Below are 24406 nucleotides of genomic sequence, written 5' to 3' on the forward strand. Positions count from 1 at the left end.
GTTCGTGGTCATTCTTGCCCTTTTGTCTTTCACCGCAACGTTTTAGGTCTATGTTTTTATGAGCGATTTAGAAAAATAATAAATTTCCCGGCATTAGGAGATGTCAAGACAGAATCGTACGATTGTCAAATTCTTCCTTTTTCAGATGGACATCCAACAAGAACCAAACGAGTCTCGGAAAATAGCCGAATTAAGAATCGTAGCGGAAAGGTTGGCATCAGAAGCGGTCCGCCGGAAATGTGGTGATAACGTTTCCGTGATTGTAGTCAAGTTGGAGCTAATTGATTGTTAACTTTAATAATACTTTTTATGTGCTAACTCCTGTTCATATGCATTACACTGTTTATTCGATTCATAATAAAAAATGAGCAATTGGAAATGTTCGAAAGAGGAAGAGGTTTGCTTTAACTGCTTCGGTCGGCACCCGGGGAGACTAGAAGAAACAAAGGGGAGGGGGGAATCATAAGGTACCGGTAGGAACGGGGGGAAACGAGAGAAGATGAACGTCTTCTATTCAGAAGTTGTCGATGGTTTGATGCTTGGTAGCATGCAATTGGATCAACGACTCGAGGGGATTGAAGGGTTGGCGAGATGAGTTGGCAGGCGATGGAGCCAAGTCTTGGAGTTGGAGACGCTTCAGAACGTCTTCTGGATTTGGACCATCGAACCATGGCCATTTTTCGGTGACAATGTCAGTTGGGTCTTCGAAGGAAGTACATCTTCCGAGGGTCTTTTTGCCTGAAATTCGATAAAATTTAAAATATGATTAGGAAGAAAAAACACTTACCATCTCTGGCGACACGCTCCATGTATGGAATGAAGTTTTGATTCCACAATCTGATGAACCATTCACGAGATCCATCAATTGTCAATGGACAATTCAAACAGGCTCTTGGTCCAACTGTTACATCCACCGAATTGGTTTTCTCGATGAAATTGTTGACTGCTTGAAGAGCCACGGGGAAGAATTCGATGATTCTGGAGAGCTCTGATGGCATTTGAACACTCAGACGGTATTCATCTTCGACTGCACGTCTTCTGAGATAACGGAGAATGAATCCTTCCAAACGATTCGACATCACTGACATTTTGAAATTTGGAATAGTTTTGAGTTCTGGGATTTGATAGCGGTTTACTGTGCAGACGACGAATGGTCCCTCGTTATTCTGGAGAGGAACGTTGGCGAAAACGGAAACAACGAATGCGATTCTGTTCTTCGGAATATTGTCGAGAGTGACGACACATGCTTCTTTGCTTCTCAGAATCTTCTCCAGACGTCGTTCGACTTGAAGAAGTTCTTCTTTGTTATTTTCAGGAATTGTGATATTCACAATTTTATCTTCTGATTGATTGGTTTGAAGGGAGACATAAGCAGCAAGTGTTTTTGCCAATTTGCTTTTCCCGATTCCAGTAGCTCCTGCTAGAACAAGTCGTCGTTCGGTGACGATGGATTTCACGAGTTGAAGGATCATTTGTCTTGGAAGAAGCATATCCAGAACCATTGAATCGACACGGCTTTGAGCTGCTCCGTACATGAACATTCGGATTGTCGTCGTTGGAGTGAGAATATCAACTGGATGACTTGTGATAATGGTTGAAGAGTCTCCAATGACTCTTCGAAGCTCTCCAATCTGGTATCCGAAAATAGCGTCCTTGGCATCTAGACCTAGCTGGCGGTCCAGATCAATTTTTGAAAGATACTTCTCGAATGAATCCAGAATCGAATCATCGATATCTTTCCATGTAGAATTGTTGGCTGGCATTGGAAGGTATCCAACAATTATTTCCTTGTCCGGATTCACAATGGAGCTAATTTCTCCAGCGATATCCACATTGACAGTAACTTTGATTGAGTTGCATCCAGAAGATCTCTTGGAAGATTGACTGGCCGAAGTGGAACTGCATGCATGATCATAAACATGCTCATCGTCCTGGATGTATGGGAGAGAGGCTCGGGAAGAAGCACGGGTAGTTGAGGTATTTGTCAATTTGTCAACTTCTTTCTTCAATTGCTTGTTCTCATTTTTGAGCTTATTGACAGTCTCCTTAAGAACATCCACCTCTCTTGCTCTATCCAGATTATCCAATCTGACTTCATACAATGCGCTATCCCTCTCTTTCAGCTCTTGTCTCAATTCAATAACATCAATGTTGTCCAAAGTTCCCTGTGATCCAGATATCGATGGCATGTGTCCTTCATCGTAATTCTTGTTCTTCTTTTTTGTGAATTTGGACAGTGACGAGCGAATCTGCAAAAATGGCAGAGAATTAGGAAAATGTGGTTCATTGATAGATATCAAAAATCACAGGACACACTATATTTAATGTTTTTACACAAAACAATTCTACGACTTCACAATAACTAGACCACTGTACCTGAGAATCTACGGAAAGCGCCTGAAAACTTAGAAGTTCTAGTTTCGAAATTCACGAATTTACGATTAGAAACATACCCAGCTCTTTTTGTTCTTTCCAAATGAGCTCAAACTGATCTTCTCTTGTTTGCTGCTCTTGGAAGATGATGACATGGAGGATCGATGAGAGGCAACGGATTCCAGAGATGGTTGACGGAGAAGTTCACCAGCGCCTTCCTGAAAATGTCTAGTTGAGGATCCTGAATCTTCCATTTTTAATCTCACATTAACATGCATCGAATTCGTCGCCAGATGATTGCTAATCTCTCTCAAATGAGCAATGTCCTGTCGGAATCTTGTCGCTTCATCTGGTTTCAAGTTTGACCGATCAATATGGGAAGTCAGTTTTCGAAGTTTTTGCTCGAAAAGATCAAACAGTGCTCCATAATTTTCTTGCTTCTTGGTCAACGAATCCACCGTGTTTTTATAACATTCCAGATCACGAGCCATATCTCTGATTGCATGTTCATACTTCTCATTGAGCGTTCCATATGCCGTGGTGCTAGCCAAAGACAGCTGGGATCCCATTTCGCTACGAGCAGAGTGAGCTGGCGATTTCTGAAACTTCATAAAATAGTTTTTATTGATTCAGAATTTTATATAGTTCACCTCATCTGACAGACGGTGAAGCTGGAATGGTTCTCCATAGATTCCAGTAGACGATCCACCTCGCGAGCGAGCAGAATAGGATCCTAAAAAAGTGAAATTCGAGTTGGGAAAACCGAGATTTCTAGGTTTTGGAATAAATAGAACTCAGGGTAGAGGCACTCCATCACCAAAGAAATCATAATAGACGAAAAGAAGGGAAATTAAAAAAGTTGCGAACCCCTGATGTTATTACTGTTATGGGCAGGCGAAGCAAGAGAAAGTGGAATACGGGCGGTGGGAGCGCGTGGAGAGTGTGATCGACGTGTTGATGGTGAAGCTGTGACAATGCATGATGCAGCAGGTGACTGATGACGGCGTGGGGGACGAGGTGAAAGCGATTCGAGGAGAATCATCGAACGAGACATGCCCGAAGAATTGAGGGCAGCTGCTGTAGTGGCTAAAAGAAAAAAGCGAGAATGCACCGGCTGGGTTAGGTAGGAAAAGACATGAGATGTTAGAAAATTATTATGAAACAAAAGATAGAAGCGATTTGAACTAAATCAATCCTTAGCCCTGTTTAGAATCTTACCTGATGATGAATCGTATTTCGACATAGAGTTGGGAACTCTTCTAGGGCTCAAAAGAGCCGCCATCCGATGTTCGGCAGATGTGAATTCTTGAAGATGACATTTACGATCAAGAGAATGGAATTGACCTGAAAAGGGGAAAGCGATAGAAAAGAAAATCGAAAAGAGGAAAACCCGAAAAAGAATAGAAGTGGGTATACAAAATCATCCTGCACAACTTACCTGCATAAGATGGTTTCTGGGACGATGGTCTCCGACTGGTTTGTGAGTGCATCGACATTGTATCCTTATCAGCTGACACTGTCAGATGTGGAGAGTACGAGGAGTAGCCAGGGGATCGGAGAGAATGTTGACCGAATGAAGAGGTCGCAGTGGCAGCTCCACGTTGGCTGGTGCGGCATTGTGATAAAAGTTTGTAGACGTTCTCCTGTTCGACTCGGGAACGAGAGTCGACTGAAGTGGATGGGCGGCTCGGGACACGTGGACGAGATGAAGATGAGGATGTATGACGAACGAAGTGGGAATAGTCGCTGTGTTTTGAGGCGACTGTCGCCATGTCTCTGGAAAAATGAAATGGTTGAGGGGAAGTGTTGTTAAGATGTTTTTAGGAATACACTGATAATAAAAATGGGACAACCATGATACTTCTATTCTAAAACCAAGTTAAGCCTAAAGTGAGAACAGGAAACGAGAGAATAAAAATGAATGAGATACCACCCTCTCACTGCTTGCATTCACTTCATAAATCAGACCTCCTATCGCTCTTTTCACTCTCTTTTCAATCCGTCTCGAAGTCAATTTGGAGTGAAATTGAGAAATTATGCGAAACGGAACACCAAGATGTATTGGTTTTGCCTGGTCGTGTTTGGAGTGAAATGTGAGCGAAATCGAGGAAGTGTTGGTTTGAGCTCTAAGAATTTATTGACTCGACTGGACTTCTTCATCTGGGAAGGGAACGTGCGGCAAAACGGGGAACGCGTATGTCTCATAAACACCGGGAGGAGTGGAGACTGCCAATTACTCAAGATGGAGCAAGAAATGGAGGCAGCTGACTGACTTGTTATTATTATTACTTTTATTATAAGAAGGATGAGGTATATGGTGGTGGAAGGTCCAAGTGTAATGGAATAGTTTGTAATGGCACCCCGAACAAGATATATAAACAAACGGATCTGTGGGAACAGAAAGAAAAACACTTACATGCCGGACAGGTCGTCCGTTGAGATGTCGTCGAGCTCGTTGTTGTCTGAGATGCCAGAAGATAGAGACGAACTGTCTTCGAAGCTGAAAATTGAGGAAATAAAAAATTGGATAAATTATTCAAAGCGAAAGAAGAGATTGAGAAATCCCCTGAAGTTTTGGAACGAAAATGTTTAAGTCTACCGTAAAACCTGTAATAGAAGGGTTCCTCACTTTTGAGTTTGAGCCTATTTTTCTTTTTCTGAAAGATAATAAAAAGTTGCCAACTGATAAATTGTTTATTTTATTATCAAAAATGTTTTATCAGCTTACAAGTTTTTGATATCTTTCACAGGAATCGAGATATTCGAGCTCAAACTTGACAGTGTGGGGACCTTCTGTTACAGGTTTTATGGTATGCTACAGAGTCTCCGCCAAAGAAACCATTATTTTCCAGAAGTCTAAACTTATAGATTAGTGTCATATCCGGAAGTTAAGAAAACTAAAAACATAATATATTTCATACTTCTGAATCCGATTCGGATGTATTTTTGAGATTAATCTCTCCTTCTTCTACGTTTTCTAACCTCCCAAAACCAAATTGAAGTACTACTATGTCCTTGCCTTTCCTTCTTATTCTTCTTCTCAAATCATTATAATCGGTTTAAGAAGGCGCCCGCCCCCCAACGAAGATGATGTAGAGCAGATGGGCACGGAATTATAAACATCAAAAAGAAGAGGAAGGGTGGGACAAGACAAAAGTTTTAGGACAAAATGAAATGGACCATCAGCAGGCGAAAACCCCATTTTTAATCTTGATTGCGTGCAATTGGTCATTAAAACATTTGGAAAGAAAGGGGGGGGGGCGGACGAAGGAGAAAAGGAGCCGGTGGAGCACACAAGGTATAGGGTCGTTTCCTATAATTATGACACACTTCATTTGGTATTCGAAAGGTTTCAATAATAAAGATCGTAAAGGTGCCGCAGAAAAGGCGAGGAAACAGATTCAAAGACGGAAATTTTCTGGTTGGATTTTGGAGTTCTAGGATCTCATTTGCCGAATGTTCTGATTCTTTCTTGAATCGAAAGTTTCTAGTTTTTTGAATTCTGGGATTCCAAAATAATAAGTTTTTGCAAGAATCAACCTACTTTTGAATAAGCCTTGATAGGAACGACATCTTCTCTACGTTCACCTGCTTCTAGATGGCCTGACGAACTGAACTAAAACTTCTACATACTACTAAAGCTATTCATAAGAGAAACCCCTTCCGAAAGAGCACACCACCTATGGATGGCGACAATTGGCGACAAATTTCAAAAGAGAAGAGACCTCCAACCAACAATAGAATGAGCCGCGCTGAGCCTTTCCCAACGTACGGAGTACATATTCTAGTAAAAAGTGTTTCGGAGCAGCAGGAGTAGAAGACCCAAAATTAAAAACACATTGTTTCCAAAAACACTTTTTCTTCATCTTCCTCTTTTTAAATGATTGCTTCTCTCTCGCCTCAAGTTTCGTGGAAAATGTAGTAAAATTTGAAGAGAAGAGAAAAGAAATTCGAAACATGCAAATTCTCTTCTTCTTCTTCTTCTTTTTCTCACCAGGTCGGCGCCCGGTGGATGGGGAGAACCACACAGACAGTTTAGTTATTTATGAATTGAAGAAGGAAAAGGGGAAAAGATTATGTAAATGACAAAGAAGGGAAGAGTATGCGGGAGTCGGCGAGTTGAAAAAGAGAGTTTGAGTGGCTACTCGAACACTTTTATCTTCTTTCTCTCTATATGTTTCTCTGTGTTGTTTCCCTTTTGAGTGACCAACGAGAACGATAGAAGGAAAGCGCTGCGTTTGTTCTCGGCTTAATGAATTAATTATAGGAACAAGGCAATCGGAAGACATAGAAAACGGACGACGGAAGTCACCAACATCCCAAAAACAAGACCCAGGGACCCGGCCGGGGGACAGCTGCATCCATGAGCTTTGAGTGCGCCAAATTGAGGACGAGAAGAGATGGGAACCGACATGGGAAGACGAAGAAGAATGATCGCTTCGTATTTCATAACCCAGAATATGAGGATCGGCACTTTTCAAATTGTACATGAGACGTCAATGAAATCAGGTCACGCATTTTGGGAGAAAAGACAGAAGAGGGAAAAATTGTCGGCCATAAACATAAGGATATTGGTTCTGGGCTTACTGAAAAACCGAAAAGCTTCAAATTACTTCTTTCAGGTATCACAAAAATAGAGCTTCCAGTAACTACAGTAACCAGGTCTACAGTAATCACTCGTATAGAGTGCCACCCAGACTTTGATCTCAGAGCCTTCATGTCTAATTTTCAGCAGAAGAAAGTGGTCAAATAACAAAATATTGGTGATATTATGCTCTTTTATTAAGAATGAGATAATTGAGTTCAAAGTTGACGGTTTGGGTGGCACTCTAATAGAGTGTTTACGGTACCTAAAACTTCCAGTAACTACAGTAACCCGATCTAAATACAATCTTAAAACTGTATATTGCAAAAAAGTTTCGATTTCAGTAGGGTAATCAAAAAACAAACTCTAGAATTTAAGAAGTTTAAGAGATATTGCCTAAAAGTTTCGGAAACTAGAACAGTGCTTTCAGAATTTGGGTTCAGCTATGAAACTTGAGAATCCGATTGAATTTGAAGGCATAATCGTTTTCATCTCGTTAAGATAGAACACAAAAACCAGTTCTTTCTAATTCTAAACTTCAAAATCAGGCCTAACTTTAAAAAAGATATTTAAGCTACTCTAGGAGAATACTTTCGCAATACCAATTCATTCTGAATTCAGTAGCTATAAGTCAAAAAATGCATAAAAATTCAGTCTCTCTCTCTCTCTCTCTCTCTCTCTCTCTCACTCTCTCCCAAATATCAAATTTCATAACTAGTTTCATTTCGAAATTGTAACAGATCCAACCCAAAAAGCAGTAGACAAAAGACTCTTCGATGCGCAACCAACTCCTCCTCCTACTCTTTTAACATAATGCACCGATAGATCTTCGTTAAAAAAAGAAGAGAAAAGAGTAAATAAACATTAGGAGGGAGGAAGGATCTCAACTAAAGTTGCGCTTCGCCAGATGCCTACTCTTTTTGTCACCCATTGAAACTTCTCTAAACCACCAAATGCTAATTTTTCTCACAATTTGCAACTCATATCTCTTTCTCTCTCCTCTTTTCTCATTCTCTACGTTCAATACTTCCACGCTACTCATTCATAAGTCATGGTCTCCCTTCTCTGGAAAGGAAAGGAACCAAAATTGCACTTCGCGCATGAATGGATGTGCTGGTTGACAGAGAGACAGAGGAAAGAGATGCTATCAAACGTCTTTCGGGGATTCTTTTCGCATCACCAAGTGATGCTCATTAATTTTGAGTTTCTCGGATTAATTGCTCCTCCCCCTTCTTCTTCCATTTTCATTGCAAAAGAGGACCAATGTCTAGGGACTCACTTGTCGGGATAGCCGTTCTGTGCACGACGAGTCATGTCATCGTACTCTTTCAGCTTCTCACGCATCTTCGCACACATCGCCACTCCAGCATCTGAAGCGTAGCCGCTGGATTCTGAAATAAGTTTGAGATTATGGAAGAGTAGTAAAATGAGGAGGCGATATTATGGTTTGTTCCTCAAGAGTACTCACGAATAAGAATACAGAATTTCTAGCTTTTGTACACTAAAAGGCACATGTTCCAAGTTATAGATAATGTGACATTTTGTTCAAAAACATGTGTAGCACTCGTCAGAAATAACTACAACTACAAAAACTGATTCGAAGGCGTGCTCATTTTTTTTCGTAATGAGACTTTGTTTTGTAGCTTTTGAGCATTTTCAACTGAAACTATAATGAGGATCGTCAACTTTTCTCACCTGAAGTCTTGTTCTTCTGGATTCTTCTCTCCATCGACGACTGCCCTGCTGACGTCTTCTGAACAGGTGGTGCCATCTGAACATGAGCAACGATGGAGTCTTCTGAAGCCGACGACTCGACTTGGTCATATCCTAAAACGGCCGTTTGTCAACAAAAACGGAAGAATAATTGGGGGAGAAAGTGGAGAGAGGGGGACTATGACTGACCGAACGACTTGACAGGAGATGTGATTTTTCCCTGTTTTACAAGAACATCGTAGGTTGGTGGCTGACGAATCGGAGTCATTTTTGGTGGAACTCGTTCCAAGGATTTCAGAGGAGTCGGTGGCGGTGGAAGATCACAATCAATGGACATGGATGAAATCTTCTCAGGATTCGGATCTACCTTTTCGGAAGGTGTCGATTCTGGATAGCAACAAGTTTAGAGGGTCTAGGAAACAAAGACGAAAAACTGCTTGGTCTCAATAGAAAAAGTAAACACGAAGGAAACAAACTAAAAATCACTAAAATCGGGTACACCTTCTGACTAATAATCCTAAAATTGCTTGGGTCAAACATCAGCATTTGGAATAATTTTGTCTTTATTCCCAAAAAAACTGACCACTCGGCAACTTCTCATGAGCCATAATCGGGCTGACGACTCCAATTGTTGGCTGGTTGGTCCGTTCAGGTACTGTAGGTGGAGGATCTTTCTTACTTGCACTAACACCTTTCACTGCGAGTGTTGGCTTCTCCTGAAATCATTTCATTTATAAAGTGTCTAAAAACGGGCATAGGGATAGGCAAATGAAAAAGAAGCATGAATCTGGGATATTCAATTTCAAGATTTTCGGAGTCTTCTTTTTTGAATGTTGTTGCAAAAACGATACGTTGGTTTCATTGGCCTTTCGAAACAGGAATTTTAACAAGAGCAACTTTGAATAGTTGGTTCCAGAATGCTGCCTTTAAAAACTTTTTAAGCTAAATGAGCTAATTTTTTACAGTTATCAAGTTACCGTACTTCCTCTAGCCCACCCAAACCGTCAACTGTGAACTCAATTATCTCGATTCCTGTTGAAGATATCAAAAATTTGTCAGCTGATAACATATTGTTTTTATTTTGATACTACTTTTTGAGCTTTATCAGTTGACATGTTTTTGATATCTTTAACAGGGATCGAGTTAATTGAGCTCAAAGTTGACGGTTCGAGAGGACTTCTAATGGAAGAAATACGGTAGTTTGTAAGGATCTATTGTTGTAAGGTTTAATGGAAACTTCTCAAATCAATGGTATTGTGAATGCTAATCTTTTTTTTCGTAATTCGAGAAACTATTATTCAAACCACTGGCTGCTACTGCACCAAAATTCGTCAAAACTGAAAATATCTTACCTCAACAGGTTTGCTGATAACTGGAGAAACTGCGCTGGTTGCAATCGGTTGTCTGATGGCTGTTACAATGGAGGCGTTGAGAGTAAGATCGTCCGACGACGGAGACTTTTCGTCCGATGTGGAGCTCTAGAAAAAAGTTTCATAAAAATGGTGACAGGTGGTCTCTAACATTTTGGACGTATACAAAAAATGAGACGGCAGGTGGTCCTTTTCTAATAAAAACAAAAATGTCTACAGTTTCCAAATCAAAACATACTGATTGAACTTTAAAAAGAGACAAACCTTGGAAGATGTGGAATGCATACTGAGAGATCCTTCTGTAGATGACGACGCTGGCGATGTGCTGTTGAATCCAGCGTATCCGGATTCTTCTTCACTACTTTTCGAACATCTTTTCGAGTCGGATTTTGTATGAAGAAGAGTATCGGGCTTACGGTATGATACTTTGGGCTGAAAGAATCGAAGAATATAGAAGAGATATCACGTTTTTAGAAAGTTTCAGTTTCCAGATTTCTCGAAAAAGACCACCTGGGCATTTTTCTCACTCTCGACTTGAAAAAAAACAGAGTGCTTAGCTGAAGAAATTAGAAAAAAAACAACACATCGTATTTCGACTTGAAGTGCTTCTTCCTCTCTATTACTACTGCTACACACATACACATTTCAATTTGCTCTTCCTCTTTTTCTCACTCATTTTGAAAAACGAAGAGCAAAAAGCTGAGAAATTGCTCCGGACGACGCGTCTCCAGATGTGTTTTTTTCTTCCGCGCGAGCGTGCCGCTTTGAAAAAATGCCCCCAGAAGACATCCACGAATATCACTTCCGTTGCAACATTTTTGAGAAAAAAAGAAAACGAGGGGCGACAAAGTGACGCTTAGAAGTAGACGAAGCCGACTAGTTTATCGGGATGAAGAGGAAGAACAAAAAGAGAATGGAAAAGAAGTTTTGTGACACGCAATTCCCAATTGTCTCATCATTTTTATTAGTAGGTTCGAGGGCCTGAGCCTGAGATTTCTGAGATTTTTGTTCCAAAAAGGATAAGAAAATGCTTCCAAATATAAGTTCGGAAGTTGAATATTTGAAGGGTACTGTAAATAGGAGTGGACACATTCAAAATTCCGTTGAAATAATAGAAGGGCCCCCATATTGTCAAGTTTGGGCTAATTTTTCTTGACCCCTTTAAGAGATATCAAAAATTTGTCAACTGATAAAATGTTTATGATATTATGATAAACAAATTATCAATGGACAACTTTTCAATATCTTTGACAGAAACCGAGATAAATTGGCTCAAAGTTAAACGTTGGGGAGCTCTTCTATTACAAGTCTTACGATATTTCCTATGAAATTTGAAACTTTCAAAACATTCCATTACAGGAAATAGTTTCACAAACTCACAGTGCAAAGCTTGGACATAGATGTGGCGCTTCCCAATTTATTGGTCGAACTAGTCGGAGGCTTCAATCCAGTTTTCACAGGAGCCGCGATTTTGGACTGCTCAGCCTTTCTGAGTGGCTGTGGACTGTTATTCGAAGACGATGCGTTCTTGCTGCTAAACAATTTCAACTTCAACATTCCTCCAGAATTATCGTGTTCCGTTGTCGTTGTTTTGATAGTCTTGACGGATGCAAGCTTCGGAGTACTGACGGCTTTTGGAGCAGCCAACTTGGAACTTCCAATCTTTGTAGTCGTCGCCACTCGGACTTGTTGTGTTTGTAGTCGCGACGTTGGCTTCTGAATTTGAGATGAAGGCGTTGGACGACTGAGATTGGATATGGAGCTGTAGGCAGAGGAGGAGTCTAGAAAGGGATTACAAATTTGCATAAATCCTAGGTTGTTGAGGTGTGTACCTAAGCTTCTGGCAGATGTGGATATCGTCGAACCAACATTGTTATTACCACTTGATCGGCTCGACGGACGAAATGAATTGATATTTGTGTTAGAAGACGTCGTAGATGGAGGTCTGAGTCCTGACGTCGTCTTTGGTTTGATTCCAATCTTTGTCGAATCTGAAAACATTTTCGGTTTTTTTTTCACTGAAAGAGAAAATCCGTTTCGCTTTCCAATCTACATCGCCATATTTTAATTTGGTGTCCGTTTCCGCCCAGGCGGTTAGATAAGCACGTAAACAATCGTAGTTGGGTTTGGAAAAGGAGAAGAAAAGTCGAGAAAAAAGAAGAAGAGGTTTTTGAAAAAGTATTCACAAAACAAGTATGATGATGAAGTATGGGGAACGAAAGAAGGGAATTTGAGAAGAACGGAAGAGCGGGTTTTCATTCTCTCACGCCTAGAGTCCTAAAAAAGTGACCAAGATACTTTTCTTATATAGACACATTTTTATGTGCCTTTTTTTAGTTTTTTTGAGCCAGAGCCAGGGAAGTGGCGTTTTTAGGTGGGAAGGAATTGGGGAAAATAAAAGGTCTCCGCTTTTTGAGTGGAGTTGGACAAAAGAAATATTCAAATAGATAAAGTAATATCTGAGTTTTAAAACCAACTAGAAATACTATTTTGGGATCAACCATGGAACTAAAGTGGCTCAATGAAGACAAAATAGTCAAGGGGATCAAAAAACTGAAAAAAAGCTACCGTATTTTATCTACAAGAAACCCATCCACTTCTTCAACTTTGAGCTCAATTATCTTGATTCCTGTGTAAGATATCAAGAGTGTGTCTAGTGATAAAGTATTGGTGATATTATGTTAATCAGTTGACTACTTTTTGATATCTTTCACGTGAATTGAGATAATTGAGCTCAAATTTAACAGTTTGGGTGGCATTCTACTAAAGAAAATACGGTATATGCTTAGCAAAGGTATTCAGAGAAATCTGCTGCAACAGATTTTTTTTTTCAGAATACGGCATATGATCCCAAAATTATATTTTTAGAAAACTAGGTGAATCCCATTATTTCCTAATTTACAGGAAGAAGGATCCTAAATAGTAAGCAACAACAACAACAACACGGGAACCCAACTAGCATTGCTCCACAGAGTCGGAAACTGAATGAGTGGAATAGGAAAGAGCGCATAAAACCCGACATTAATTGTCAGTGATGACCAGAAGTGGTGGAAGAGAAGAAAACTCATCGGAATTGCAAGTTGAGAAATAGAAGACGAAGGATGGGCGGCTCTATATATATATTCTTTTCTTTTCCTTCGGAAGGACAAGTAATTGGCTTGCTCTCATTCGAATTAATTGACCGTCTCCCACCACCACCGACAAATGTTTATAAGCAAAACGAGGGAGAACAAAATTGGAAAATTGTTGTTGTTGTCCTTGGCTAGAGAGAAGACAACCTGTCTGTCACTTAGTCCCAAGAATACTTTTCCACGTCATTTAGCGGCTGTACATAAGCTAGTTAGCTTATGGATGGACAACTGACCTGGTTTCGATATTCGAGATTGTGGAGTCTGAAGACGTGACGTCGACATTTGAGTAAAATTTGAATTAGGATTAGATGCTGGAGGAACACGTGGAGATGGTAACCTGGAATATGGGATACTGTAGAAAGAATATTCTGGAGATTATAAAGAAACTATATCATAGTTTTTTTTCTTTTCTTATGGAAAAAAAGAATGAATGAATTGGAAAGAAAGATTGTTTTGTGTAGGAGGGAAAGAGTAAATAATGTTCTTTTTTGTAAGAAAAAACGATCAAAAACTGGCTAAGGGGAGCAACAAAGGAAAAGAGAGTTGATGATGAAATCAATGGGTAAACGACCACAATTTAGTAAGTCATTTAGAAATACATTATCGTAAAACCTGTAATAGAAGGGCTCCACCATATCAAATTTGAGCTTAATTATCTTGGTTCTTTCAAAAGATATCAGAAATATGTCAACTGATTGGTTATGTTATGGTAAACAATTTATCAGTTGACAAATTTCTCGAATATTCCACAGGAACAGAGATAAATTAACTTGAAGTTAAAAGATAAAGGACCCTTCTATTACAGGTTTTACGGTCGTTTTTGATAGTTTTAGGAGAATTGGAAAAAGAGGAAAAAGAGCTCTTAAAAGTTTACATGAAAATTCTAAAAATTTTAACTACAAAAATTGAGCCATACTTTCAAAGTTTTAGAAATTTTATTATGGAAATTAGCGGAATTGGAGAAATGGTTAGACCCAGTTCTAATAATTTTTTGCGGAGAATATCAACTTGGTCCCACATATTTTTAAAGTTTTAAACTTTTTTGTAAAACTATAATACTCTATATGTAGAGCTCTGATTTTGTTTGCCCTGGTTTTTTATTTTTCCTGTAAATTGGGTAAACATTAATCACTTTCCAAGACACTGGAACTAACTGAATGATTTCTTTTTTTAGAATGCCAACTGTATTTCGAATGAATATACGAAATATGTAAGCTAGGATATCCAAAATTAATCACTTCGATGTTCAAACATTTCTTTATTAAAAAACTCACTTGGATACCGCTGGTGGCATGATGGCTGTCGTTGTTGTTGTTACCGGGAGCTGTTCCAACTTTTTCTGATCCTTTTTCAGTTGCCGAAGCTTCTGTTTGTAAGAGGAAAGAAGAAAAAGGAGTTGAAGAACTGCTCCCAAGTTACCACTGTCGATATCTGCAGTACAGGGTATCAATGAATGGAAGAATAGCTAGCGAGAGAGGCATGTTTTTGGAACGAAGTGAAAGCCAATTGAGGCAGACCAAAAAAGGGCTCTATTCTGAATGGGCAAACGATGTGTGTATGTTTGTATATGTGTTCTTCCAAAAAAAAGTATTGCCTTCTCCTCAAAACTGAATTGAGTTTTTTGTCCACCTCCTCTTTTCCCGAAATCGTTTAGTTTCGTACAGTCCTTTAGGAGAAAAACGATCCGACATGTGGGTAAGAAGAGCGAATAGAGATAGTAAAGTGTGGGAATATTTAGAGAACTTGTGTTAGAAACATGACATCTTCTAAAGTTTTCGGTCTAATCTCATAGATCCTCACAACGGCTATGCAAAATAAGATTTTTCAAAAACTTAACAGTTTGAAGTTAAGGGCCATATTTGAACAAAAGTCTTATTTTCCCTTCTGGATGTTTTGGTATCATTAGACTGCTCTATAGACAATTTAGGAGCCGTTCAATAACTGAAAACTGGAACTCCTCGTTTTTAGAAATAACTCCGAATAAAGGGATTCAGAAGTTTTGACCAGAAGTTGCCATATTTTTGGAATCGTTTGCCAGATGGATATGTTTTGCCAAAAAGGCGCGAGAAGTGATATAAATCATCAGGACATGCGAAAGTGATAAATTCAAGAAAGAAGAGGAGAGAAAGCGCAAAGCGAAGGCGCGAAAAAAAAGGAGAAGAAATGTAGGAGCCTTGCCTGCGCGAGAGACGAGAGCGACGCCTCATAAATGTAAATGGTATCGTGTGAAAATGAAATTTTGGAGGAGCAGGAGAATAGGAAAACGAAGGGAAGCCATGAGACGATGGGTCCCAAACGACCTCTGGATTTTTGTTTTTTTTTTGCGAAGACTCAAGATTATGTTATTGAAAGAGTCGAAAAGAAGAAATCTGGGAGGAAAGAATAATTGTGGAGAGTGTAAATTAGGTAACAGATGTGTTTTCTTTTTTTTCTAAACAAACTCCCTCAAACACATAAAAATAAGAGGAGTTAAAGATCCTAAAGATCCCAAAAAACTGACTTCTCGATTCGGTTCATTTGAATTCTCAATGGAGCGAACATGCCAAAGTTACGGTGGGATGAACAATATAAGAATTAAACTTGGAACAAGAAAACGGGGGAAAAGGGGATTACAGCGGCTAGAAAAAGAAAGGGAAATTTAATTTTGTGGGTTTCGTAAAATAGTGTTCATGTTGCGAAATGAACGGATGGGGAAGGTGAATTTGAATTTGAATTGAGAGTGCTTAAAACGAGAAAGGGGTACTGTAGCTCTATTGAAGTTAGAATAAAAACGGTAAATAGAAAAAACTTATCAAAATGTCCTGTTTACAGCTTTGGAGTGCATATTCGAAACGCATAATTGTGTGAATCAAAGATAGTAAATTTTGAATTCCAATTCAAAGTTTTTGGAAAAATATGAAAAAAACCGACGGTACTAAAAATCAAACTGTGAACACTCTAATAGCCCCAAACCGTCATCTTTGTGCCTATTTATTTCGGTTCTTGTAAAAGATATCAAAAAGTGGTCAACTAGCAAAATATTGTGCATATCGTGAACACTCTAATAGAACGCCACCCGGATCGTCTACTTTGAGCCTATATATCTTCCTTCTTTTGAAAGATATCAAAAAGTTGTCAACTAATAAAATTTTTTATGATATCAGCAACATTTGATTAGTTAACCACTTTTTGATATTTCTCACAGAAAATGAGATAAATAAGCTGAAACTTAAGGATTCGGGTAGCGTTCTATTAGAGTGTTAACAGTATTTTAATAAACATTTCATTAGTTGAATACGTTTTGATATATTTTTCAGCAATCGAGATATATGGGCTCAAAGTTGGAAATTGAGGTAGGACTCTATTCGAGTGATAAAAATGTATAACTTCGATATTCCATTAATTCAAATCTCACTGAATTGAAGCCAATTTGTCAATTTACTTTTTCAAAAACTTTAGACCTTACAAAATTAAAAAAAAAACAACAATATAATTGTCTTATCTCCTGGTTTAGAATCACAAATGACCTAACTAGTATATCAAGCCAGAGATGTACACACGCGACGGTAATAAAATTACTAGAGAAACAGTAATAACAATTGAGAGAAGTCCTTCGTCTTTCCCATCACTATATCACGAAAAGGAGATTATTATCAGTTGATCTTCCCTCCATTCGAAGGTTGCCTTTCCGAGAGGAGTTACGGAAAACCAAAAGCGATTGCGCGAAAAAAGTTGAGAGGTTGGAAAAAAGATGAAACGAGACAAACCGAAAAGTAATTACCCAGAATAGGAAGCGGTTGTCGCGGCGCCCGACCTCAAAATCAAGATGAGGCAAGATAAGGATCTTTCAGAATTCCGACGGTTACACAGTCCCTCCTTCTTCAGAGTTAACCTCGATTCAATAGAAAAAGAGAGAGCGATGGGATTATATGAAACAGCCGGCTGTCGATTGACAAACACCTGCTGGAGGGCTCTCGAAATGAGTGCCATACGGTTTTGAAGCGAAGGATTCCGGAAAAGGGAACAGGTGTAAAGAGCCGAAGAGAGATAACAGATTGATGTGTTGGTATCGGGATGAGGGAGAGACATCAATTTACAAAAGTGTTTGCATTTGAAAAACGGAGAGATTAGAATCGATGGTATTAGTAATAGATACCGTTATGTAGATATGAGAATAAGATTGAGGGAGGATGAAAAAAAACTGTTGGGTGATTGGAGTAGTATGAATCATAGTTTTATTTGAACATGCTGAGATCGCAATGGAACAAGGATCTTGAAAGTTAAAGAAGACAAGAAAGTTATCATTCATGATCAACAAAACGAGTTTTTATATTTCGAGAACATAAGGCCCGAATCCGCAAATTTCGAATTCTCAGAATTACGATCTCGAGACTGAGATCTTAGCAAAGTATAATTTGAGATTGACAAATTCTGAAAATATCAGATATACTGAAACTTTTAATCTGAAAAATTAACAGGGACTATCCTAGAAATATGGAACCCGCCGATCCAAAATTCGGAAAACACAATAAGATTCGAAGAGCTATGATTAGAATACATAGAACAAGGATCTTGAAAGCTAATATTTTAGATCTGCAAATTAAATGTTTAGATTTCAAGGTAACGTATTCACATCCTAGACTAGCCAGAGCTCAAAATCAATCACTAATACTTTAGAATTCAGAAAGTTCCCACTTTCACAATTTTTGAATTCCCAGAGTCGCGATTTTGAGATTCAGAGATGTAGAAAACCGAAATCTGAGATTTCGAAAAACTGGCAATCTCCAATTCACAAAAACTTGGAATCTGGAAAACCAATGTTCCGGAAGAGGGATAATTTCATAAATATGGAACTTACTAATCCAGAATTCTAGAATCACAATAAGATTCTATGAGCTATCACCTCAGCTCCTATATTAAGAAGTCCAAAAATTTCAAACTTTAAACTTTATGATGTGTCACAGTAAGAAAGGAGTCGAAAACTCGTATTTCTTCTGAAAGTGCTTGGAAAACAATGCTGTCAACACTTGGCGCATCGTGAGTCACTTGGAATGTGACGAAATGCGGTCATGCTCTCAAAAAAAGAACGAAACCATTTAAATGCAAATGGTTTTTTTTTCCAGGATGAAGAGGAGGAAAAGAACGATTCAATTCAAAAAAAAAAGAGAACTGCCTGTGTGGGCGGAGAAAAAGTGACCGGAACTTGTTGGATTAAACCTCCTCTTCAAAAACTGTGTTCATATACATAAAAACCGTATTTGACGATAAAAATAAAGAAGAAAAAGAGGATTGGAGGAAAAGATGTAAAAAAGTTTCTCGCCTCCTCCTTCATTCTCTCTTTTACAACTACATGATAGGCTTCAAATCGAGGACAAGAGAAAATAGGAAATGGAGCAAAAATTTGAGGTTTTTCTTCAACGAAAGAAGATGTCCCATGAGGATAAATGAAGGAAAATGAGACATATATTCTGAAGAGGAAAAGAAGACTCTCAAAAAAGTGTTGGTGTCACATCCGAAAAAAGAAATGGAGAATTTGAGAATCGGATGAGAGTGTATAGTTTTGATACGAAAATTCTCTGGAAAAAACTAACCGGTTTTTGTGAGTTTCGAGCAGTCGAGACCGAGGTTTTTCAGGTAGTCGAGGCACGTTTCGAGACCATCTAGCTGAAAAAAAAGTAAATTTTTTGGTGGATTTCGATAATTTTTGAAAAGAAAAAAGGTTTCAGTTTCTAATTCCGAAGCTACTAACACTATGAAATTTTAAAATCCTATGATCCTAAGATCATCAGATTCTCATATTCTCAGACACAAAGATTCTGAGATCTTGAGATTCTTAAAATCAGGTTTTGTATCCTCAAATCTTGCTTTTCAGATCATCAAGACCATCAGATCCTCAGATCCTCAGATCCGCAGATCCGCAGATCCTCAGATCCTGAGATCCTCCACTTCTCACGATCAGATTTTCAGATCCTCATATCCTCTATCCTCAATCCTCAGATCAACAGATCCTGAGATAATGAGATCCTCAGAATCTCAGATCCCCAAATTTTCAGATTCTCAGAAGCTCAGAATCTCAGACTTTCAGATTCTCAGAATTCCAGGTTCCAAAAATTACAGGTTCTCGGATCCTCAGATTCTCAGATCATACAGAGATTCAACATCTCAACAATTTCAGAACTCAAAAAGTGTCCACAGAACTTTGAACCTTATAGCCCTATTACTTCTAAACCTACGAAGGAAAACTTTTTGACAACGGAATGTCTAAAAATTGAGAAATGTTGTCAACTATGTTTCTGGTAGGGGATGTGTTGTTGTGTCATCTCTCTGATGACAATGAAATACATGTAAATATTTGATGCGACGTCATCTTCTCATTCTTCCGGAATAAGAAAACGAAGGGCAACTGGAAATGGGAGTTTTTGGAGGAAAGAAAAGTTTCAAAGGGCGAAAGTTTCTTAGGGAGAATGGGACATTTTATTTTCAATGAGTTGAAAGATTTTATTTTGAAAAAAGATGAAAGGGTGGCGAAAGGAGAATGTTTGTCTTTTGAAATGGAAAAGATTTTTGTAAAAGTCGAAACAATATTTTTCTAAAAAAAACAAGCTCGCTTCTTTAGAAAACTATGAAATCTACCGGTTGGGGAAGTTGTTTAAAAAAAATTAATCAACTGATAAATTACTGCTGATATTATGATAAACAATTTATAAGTTGACAAATGTTTGATATCTTTCGCAGGAATCGAGATAATTCAGCTCAAATGTGGCGGTTCGCCTGATCTTCTATTAGAGGAAATACGGTCTCTATAGAGAAGTCAAAAAACCATTTCATGTAGAAAGAATATAACTGTGATGTGGACTTATTGAATAATTCATGAAATATGCTAATTATTGGAATCGCTGATTGCTCTGATCTAATTTATTAGAAAGATCAGAAATTACTTTTAATCAAACAATCGTTAGAATCAGTTTAGAGGTTTTATTGAGAGACTTTAACTCAAATTCGAAAGACATCCAGAAAAATTCTGATGCAAAGACTCTGGAGTTGAGAAAAAGGAATATCCAGAAGTCAACCAAAATGTGTGTTGATCACTGTATGAAGCTTTTCGGTTAATTTTCGTCACGGTTAGAATTATGTTACGCAGCCGCCGAATTGATGAGTGATTTGCATGTACATGTTGCCATCAGACAAACCGAAGTCACGGTCGATTAGGAATCATTCGATAAATCCCATCATCAAAAGGAGGATTACGTCAATTCAAGATAATCAACATCCGAAATTTTGGGGACTGGTGGGGAAATTTTGAATGACATGAGAAACGGAAAGAAAATTGTTTGACAATAAGACATTTTAGAGGTAGCAGTAGTAGTTTTTGTTTGTTCTAGGTGTGACTCACTGATATCGTGATGAAATTTGAAGGAAACATTAAAAACTTACATTCGATGTGATTTTAGCCAATCTTTTGGTGTATGTAGGCGAGTATTCGTTGATTGGAACTGCAAATTTAAAAGAGATTAGGAGGAATAATAAATAACAGAATGTAGGGGGAGAAGCAGTTGGTGCGAACAGAGATAGGAGAAATTGAATTTAATGTGTTAAAATACTGATAACAATCATCAATAGTGCTCTTATCATATCATTTCTCTTTCCGGAAGTTGTGTTTTGTGGTATATGAGAAGGACCAATTGCACTTGTAGTGGTGGGAAGGAAGTTTTGAGATGAATGAAGATGACAGATATCCCTCTCTTTTCTCTTCTTTCACAGGATATCATTCAAAGACAATTGTTGTTGTTTTTGTTTCTTTTTTTGCTCCCAGTGGAAGGCAAAAAACTGGAGCAGAGCTTTTTATTACTGGGAACTTTCGAAAAATGGTAATTCTCCGAACTTTCGAAAATGGTAATTCCACTTCGGTAATTTTGAATGGAATGGTAATTAAAAAATACTGACTTTTAAAGTTTAAACCTAATTTTGGCCTAATTTTTTAAACATAGGTGCTCAAAAATTGGAACGTCCAAACACGATCAAACACTAATCTGATTTTCGAAAAGTTTCTGTAGTTTTAAATGATTTTTTGGATACTTTCAACTTTCAGGTTTTTAAAAAGATATTTGAGTTGAATAAACTCTTGCAACTATTGTAAGCATGGACTAGGAGAAAACTAGAACTCAGCAAAATGTTGCGACATCCAGAACACTTTCAACAAAAATAAATGACTCAAAAGATCAAAAGACTCTAGGTCATAAAATCTTATCGAATGTGCGCCAGAAACGTAAAGTGATTTGATTCCCAAAATTTCATGTGAAACATGAATCCTGATCTCTTTTTCCCTCCTTGAGGACCCCACTCTTCCGAATCGTTTTCTCCCGTCGTGTTCCATCTCTTCTTCTCTATTCATTTCAAATATTCTCATAATATTCACTCATTTAAACAAACTAAAAAGTGATTGGAAATGAATTGGAAAACGAAGAGATTCCTCCGAGAAGAAGAAGAAAAAGAAGAAGAAGAAGAAGAAGATGAGCGAACTACTACTGGACACACAAACACTAACTGAGCAGATTGATGGATACAAAGAGCGTAATACCGATAAATCACCAATTAACTCGGTCGCCTTGGGGTGCTGACGAACGAAAAAGCAGCGAGCAAATTTGTTGAAGAGAAAGAAAAATTTTTGGAGAAAGAAGAACAAAAAGAATCACTTTTCTGTTGCTACTGTCGCGACACGACTTCATGGAAACAATTAACTCATTTATCAAAATGATTCAATTTTGGAGGAGGAGTGTTCTTTTGGGAAAAATACCAAAATTTTGGATTTTTACTGGGCAAGATGCGCGAAAAATAGGATGATAGTTTTTGGGTTCGTAAGAGAGAAAAAGAGATGCTCTGGGATCTATCGGGTTTCAATTAGAGGGATGGAAGTGAGAAAATATATTGGTGACAAGTACACTCTAGGAAAATATTTTAGAGTTTGAAATTGGAGATTTTCAGAAATTTAGAAATTTAGAAATGCAAAAAGTGCATAAAAAACTTAATGTAAAATTTTGGTAAATTATCACTTTTTCCTAGGAAGAAATTCACCAAAACACCGTAAAACCTGTAACAGATGGGCCCCCACACTGTCAAGTTTGACTTAATTTATCTCGGCTCCTGTGACAGATATGAAAAAGCGGTCAACTAATAAAATATATTCGATATTATAATAAACATGTTGTCAGTTTATTACTTTTTGATATCTTTTACAGAAAACGAGATTTACGGGCTCAAAGTTGGAAGTTGGGGAGTAAGAATGTTTACGGTATCCTTTTTCCAAGAAAGAAACTCGTCCAAATAAGTGAGAAGCTAAAAGATTTCACTCTAGAAAAACATCCAAAAAGGGGTTTCGAAACTGTCCAAAACCCCGAAAATCCTAAAAAGAATAAAACATGCAACACTAAAAATTCGTTGCTGACCTTGACCGAGACTGATTCATATTTCATAGACTTTACGAAATTTATTGGTCTGGAGATGAGGGGTAATTTTGGAACGTTTTTCTGACACAAAACAAAAACTGAAGTTTTCGAAAAATCTTCTTAATTTTTTGTTACATCAAAATGCTTTGCAAATTATGTATTTTCCGAATATTTTTCAGAACCAACTCCTTTTAAAATAGAAAAAGGAGACGAAAAAGGACGAGGATTTGAGCTTCGAGAAACCTAGGCCGCGGAGCAGAACGCCTGTTTCAAATGAGCATTTTTTTCCGCTTTTATAGTACTATTTCCAGAAAATAGAGCTAGTCTAGGTTTGAGAATTACTCCAGAAAATTCTGGACACCATATAAAAAATTTGCGCCGCCCAAATTTGTAAAGTTTTTGTGTTCAGTTTTTTGGTCAAATGTTCATTCCAATGCTCATAATGTAACCATTAACAGCTGTAAGTTTGTTCTCCATCTCCTCTTCTTCTTCCAACGAACACCTGTTCATCAAACTGGCACCCTTCGGACAGACTGACCAGTGAAATTTGATACGGAAACGAAAGGGATGAGTCGAAAACAAGATCTCCAGTTACGATTTGAGCACATCTTATCATTAGTGAAACAAATTGAGAGAGAGAGAGAAAAAAGTGATGAAGTGAAAAGGCTGGACACATTCTCGGAGGGCAGCAGTAGAAAAGAAGTGACCAATTATTACATTTAACGAACCCTACGGAAAGCCCTCCCGGCTTCTCTTTATCTTCTCAAATCAGTTTCAACGAGGAGAGAAACTCATATATTTGAAACGGGGAGGAGAGAAAAAGGGGGGACATTAAACTCTCGGCGCCCATTCTTCTATCTTTTTCTTTTCCGCTTTCAACTGGACGGGGACAATTGTTCCAAATGGGCTCCCGATCCTCAATTTATGAGAGCCTTGAATTTTTGTGTTCTTTCGATAAATGCCGCTGATCATTTATAATTTAACAGTTGGTTTATGACACTAAAAGGAGCCGGAAAGATTTCAATTTTCACTTTTGTTGAAGTGATTTTATTAGCCAATTTTTGGATATTGGGAACATATTTTTGTGGGAATCAAGAAAGATCAGCTTAAGACATTAATATTAATGTTACTGTATTACCGTAAAACCTGAAATATAGGACACACTGACCTGCCAAGTTTGAGCTCAATTATCTCGGCTCCGAAAAGATATATTAAAAATGTGTCAAATGAAAAAAATGTTTGTGATAGTGTGATAAATAGTTTATCAGTTAACAACTTGCCCTTATCTTTAACAGGAACCGAGATAAAGTCGCACAACGTTGAAAATTAGGAACCCTTCGGTTACAGGTTTCAGAATATCAGAATAAATTCTATTTTTCTCTCCACTTTTTTCAAAATTCTTCCAATCTCAATCAACTCACCTATAACATTAATAAGTTGAGAGACGAGTCGATAATCGCGAAATTCATTCGAAATATCCCGAATCGGCCTGGATAGAGCTCCCTTCGAAAGGTGCCGATTGGCCCAGTCGGTGTAGATCTGAAATATGTAATTTATTTGAATTGTGACAATTTCTTTGCGGATTCAAGACCCTTATTTTGAAATTTTTTAGGTAATCAACCCAAAATCTGTTCTATTTTCCCACGAATCCTCAAGTGCATCAAAATGGTTTCAACACACACAATAATAATGTTGTTTCTAATATATCACAGCGTCATTCTTTTCCTCTTCAAACCCATCTCTCATCGAACGTAACAATATAATTGTTGGTCCTTTAACAGAAGAGGATGCCTCTTCATAATACGGGAACAT

The 24406-nt window shown here is 38.1% G+C and overlaps 1 protein-coding gene across 4 annotated transcripts; it reads right to left on the reverse strand.

Annotated features, from left to right (window-relative positions):
• Positions 1–514: 514 nt before the first annotated feature.
• Positions 515–24406, reverse strand: Cbr-unc-53 (the record flags this gene model as incomplete). Of its 4 annotated transcripts, XM_045242333.1 has the most annotated exon segments (24): positions 515–738; positions 788–2249; positions 2377–2397; positions 2454–2972; positions 3024–3106; positions 3241–3459; positions 3592–3717; positions 3812–4149; positions 4790–4873; positions 8238–8349; positions 8654–8785; positions 8861–9058; positions 9255–9387; positions 10024–10149; positions 10306–10473; positions 11422–12032; positions 13406–13524; positions 14447–14603; positions 18743–18815; positions 20586–20644; positions 21965–22028; positions 23913–24001; positions 24016–24133; positions 24305–24406. In XM_045242333.1, the coding sequence occupies 24 exon segments, from the start codon at positions 24404–24406 to the stop codon at positions 515–517; spliced, it is 5337 nt and encodes a 1778-aa protein (XP_045100920.1).

This window comes from Caenorhabditis briggsae, assembly GCF_000004555.2.
Source record: "Caenorhabditis briggsae complete genome, chrII, whole genome shotgun sequence".
Classification (NCBI taxonomy): domain Eukaryota; kingdom Metazoa; phylum Nematoda; class Chromadorea; order Rhabditida; family Rhabditidae; genus Caenorhabditis; species Caenorhabditis briggsae.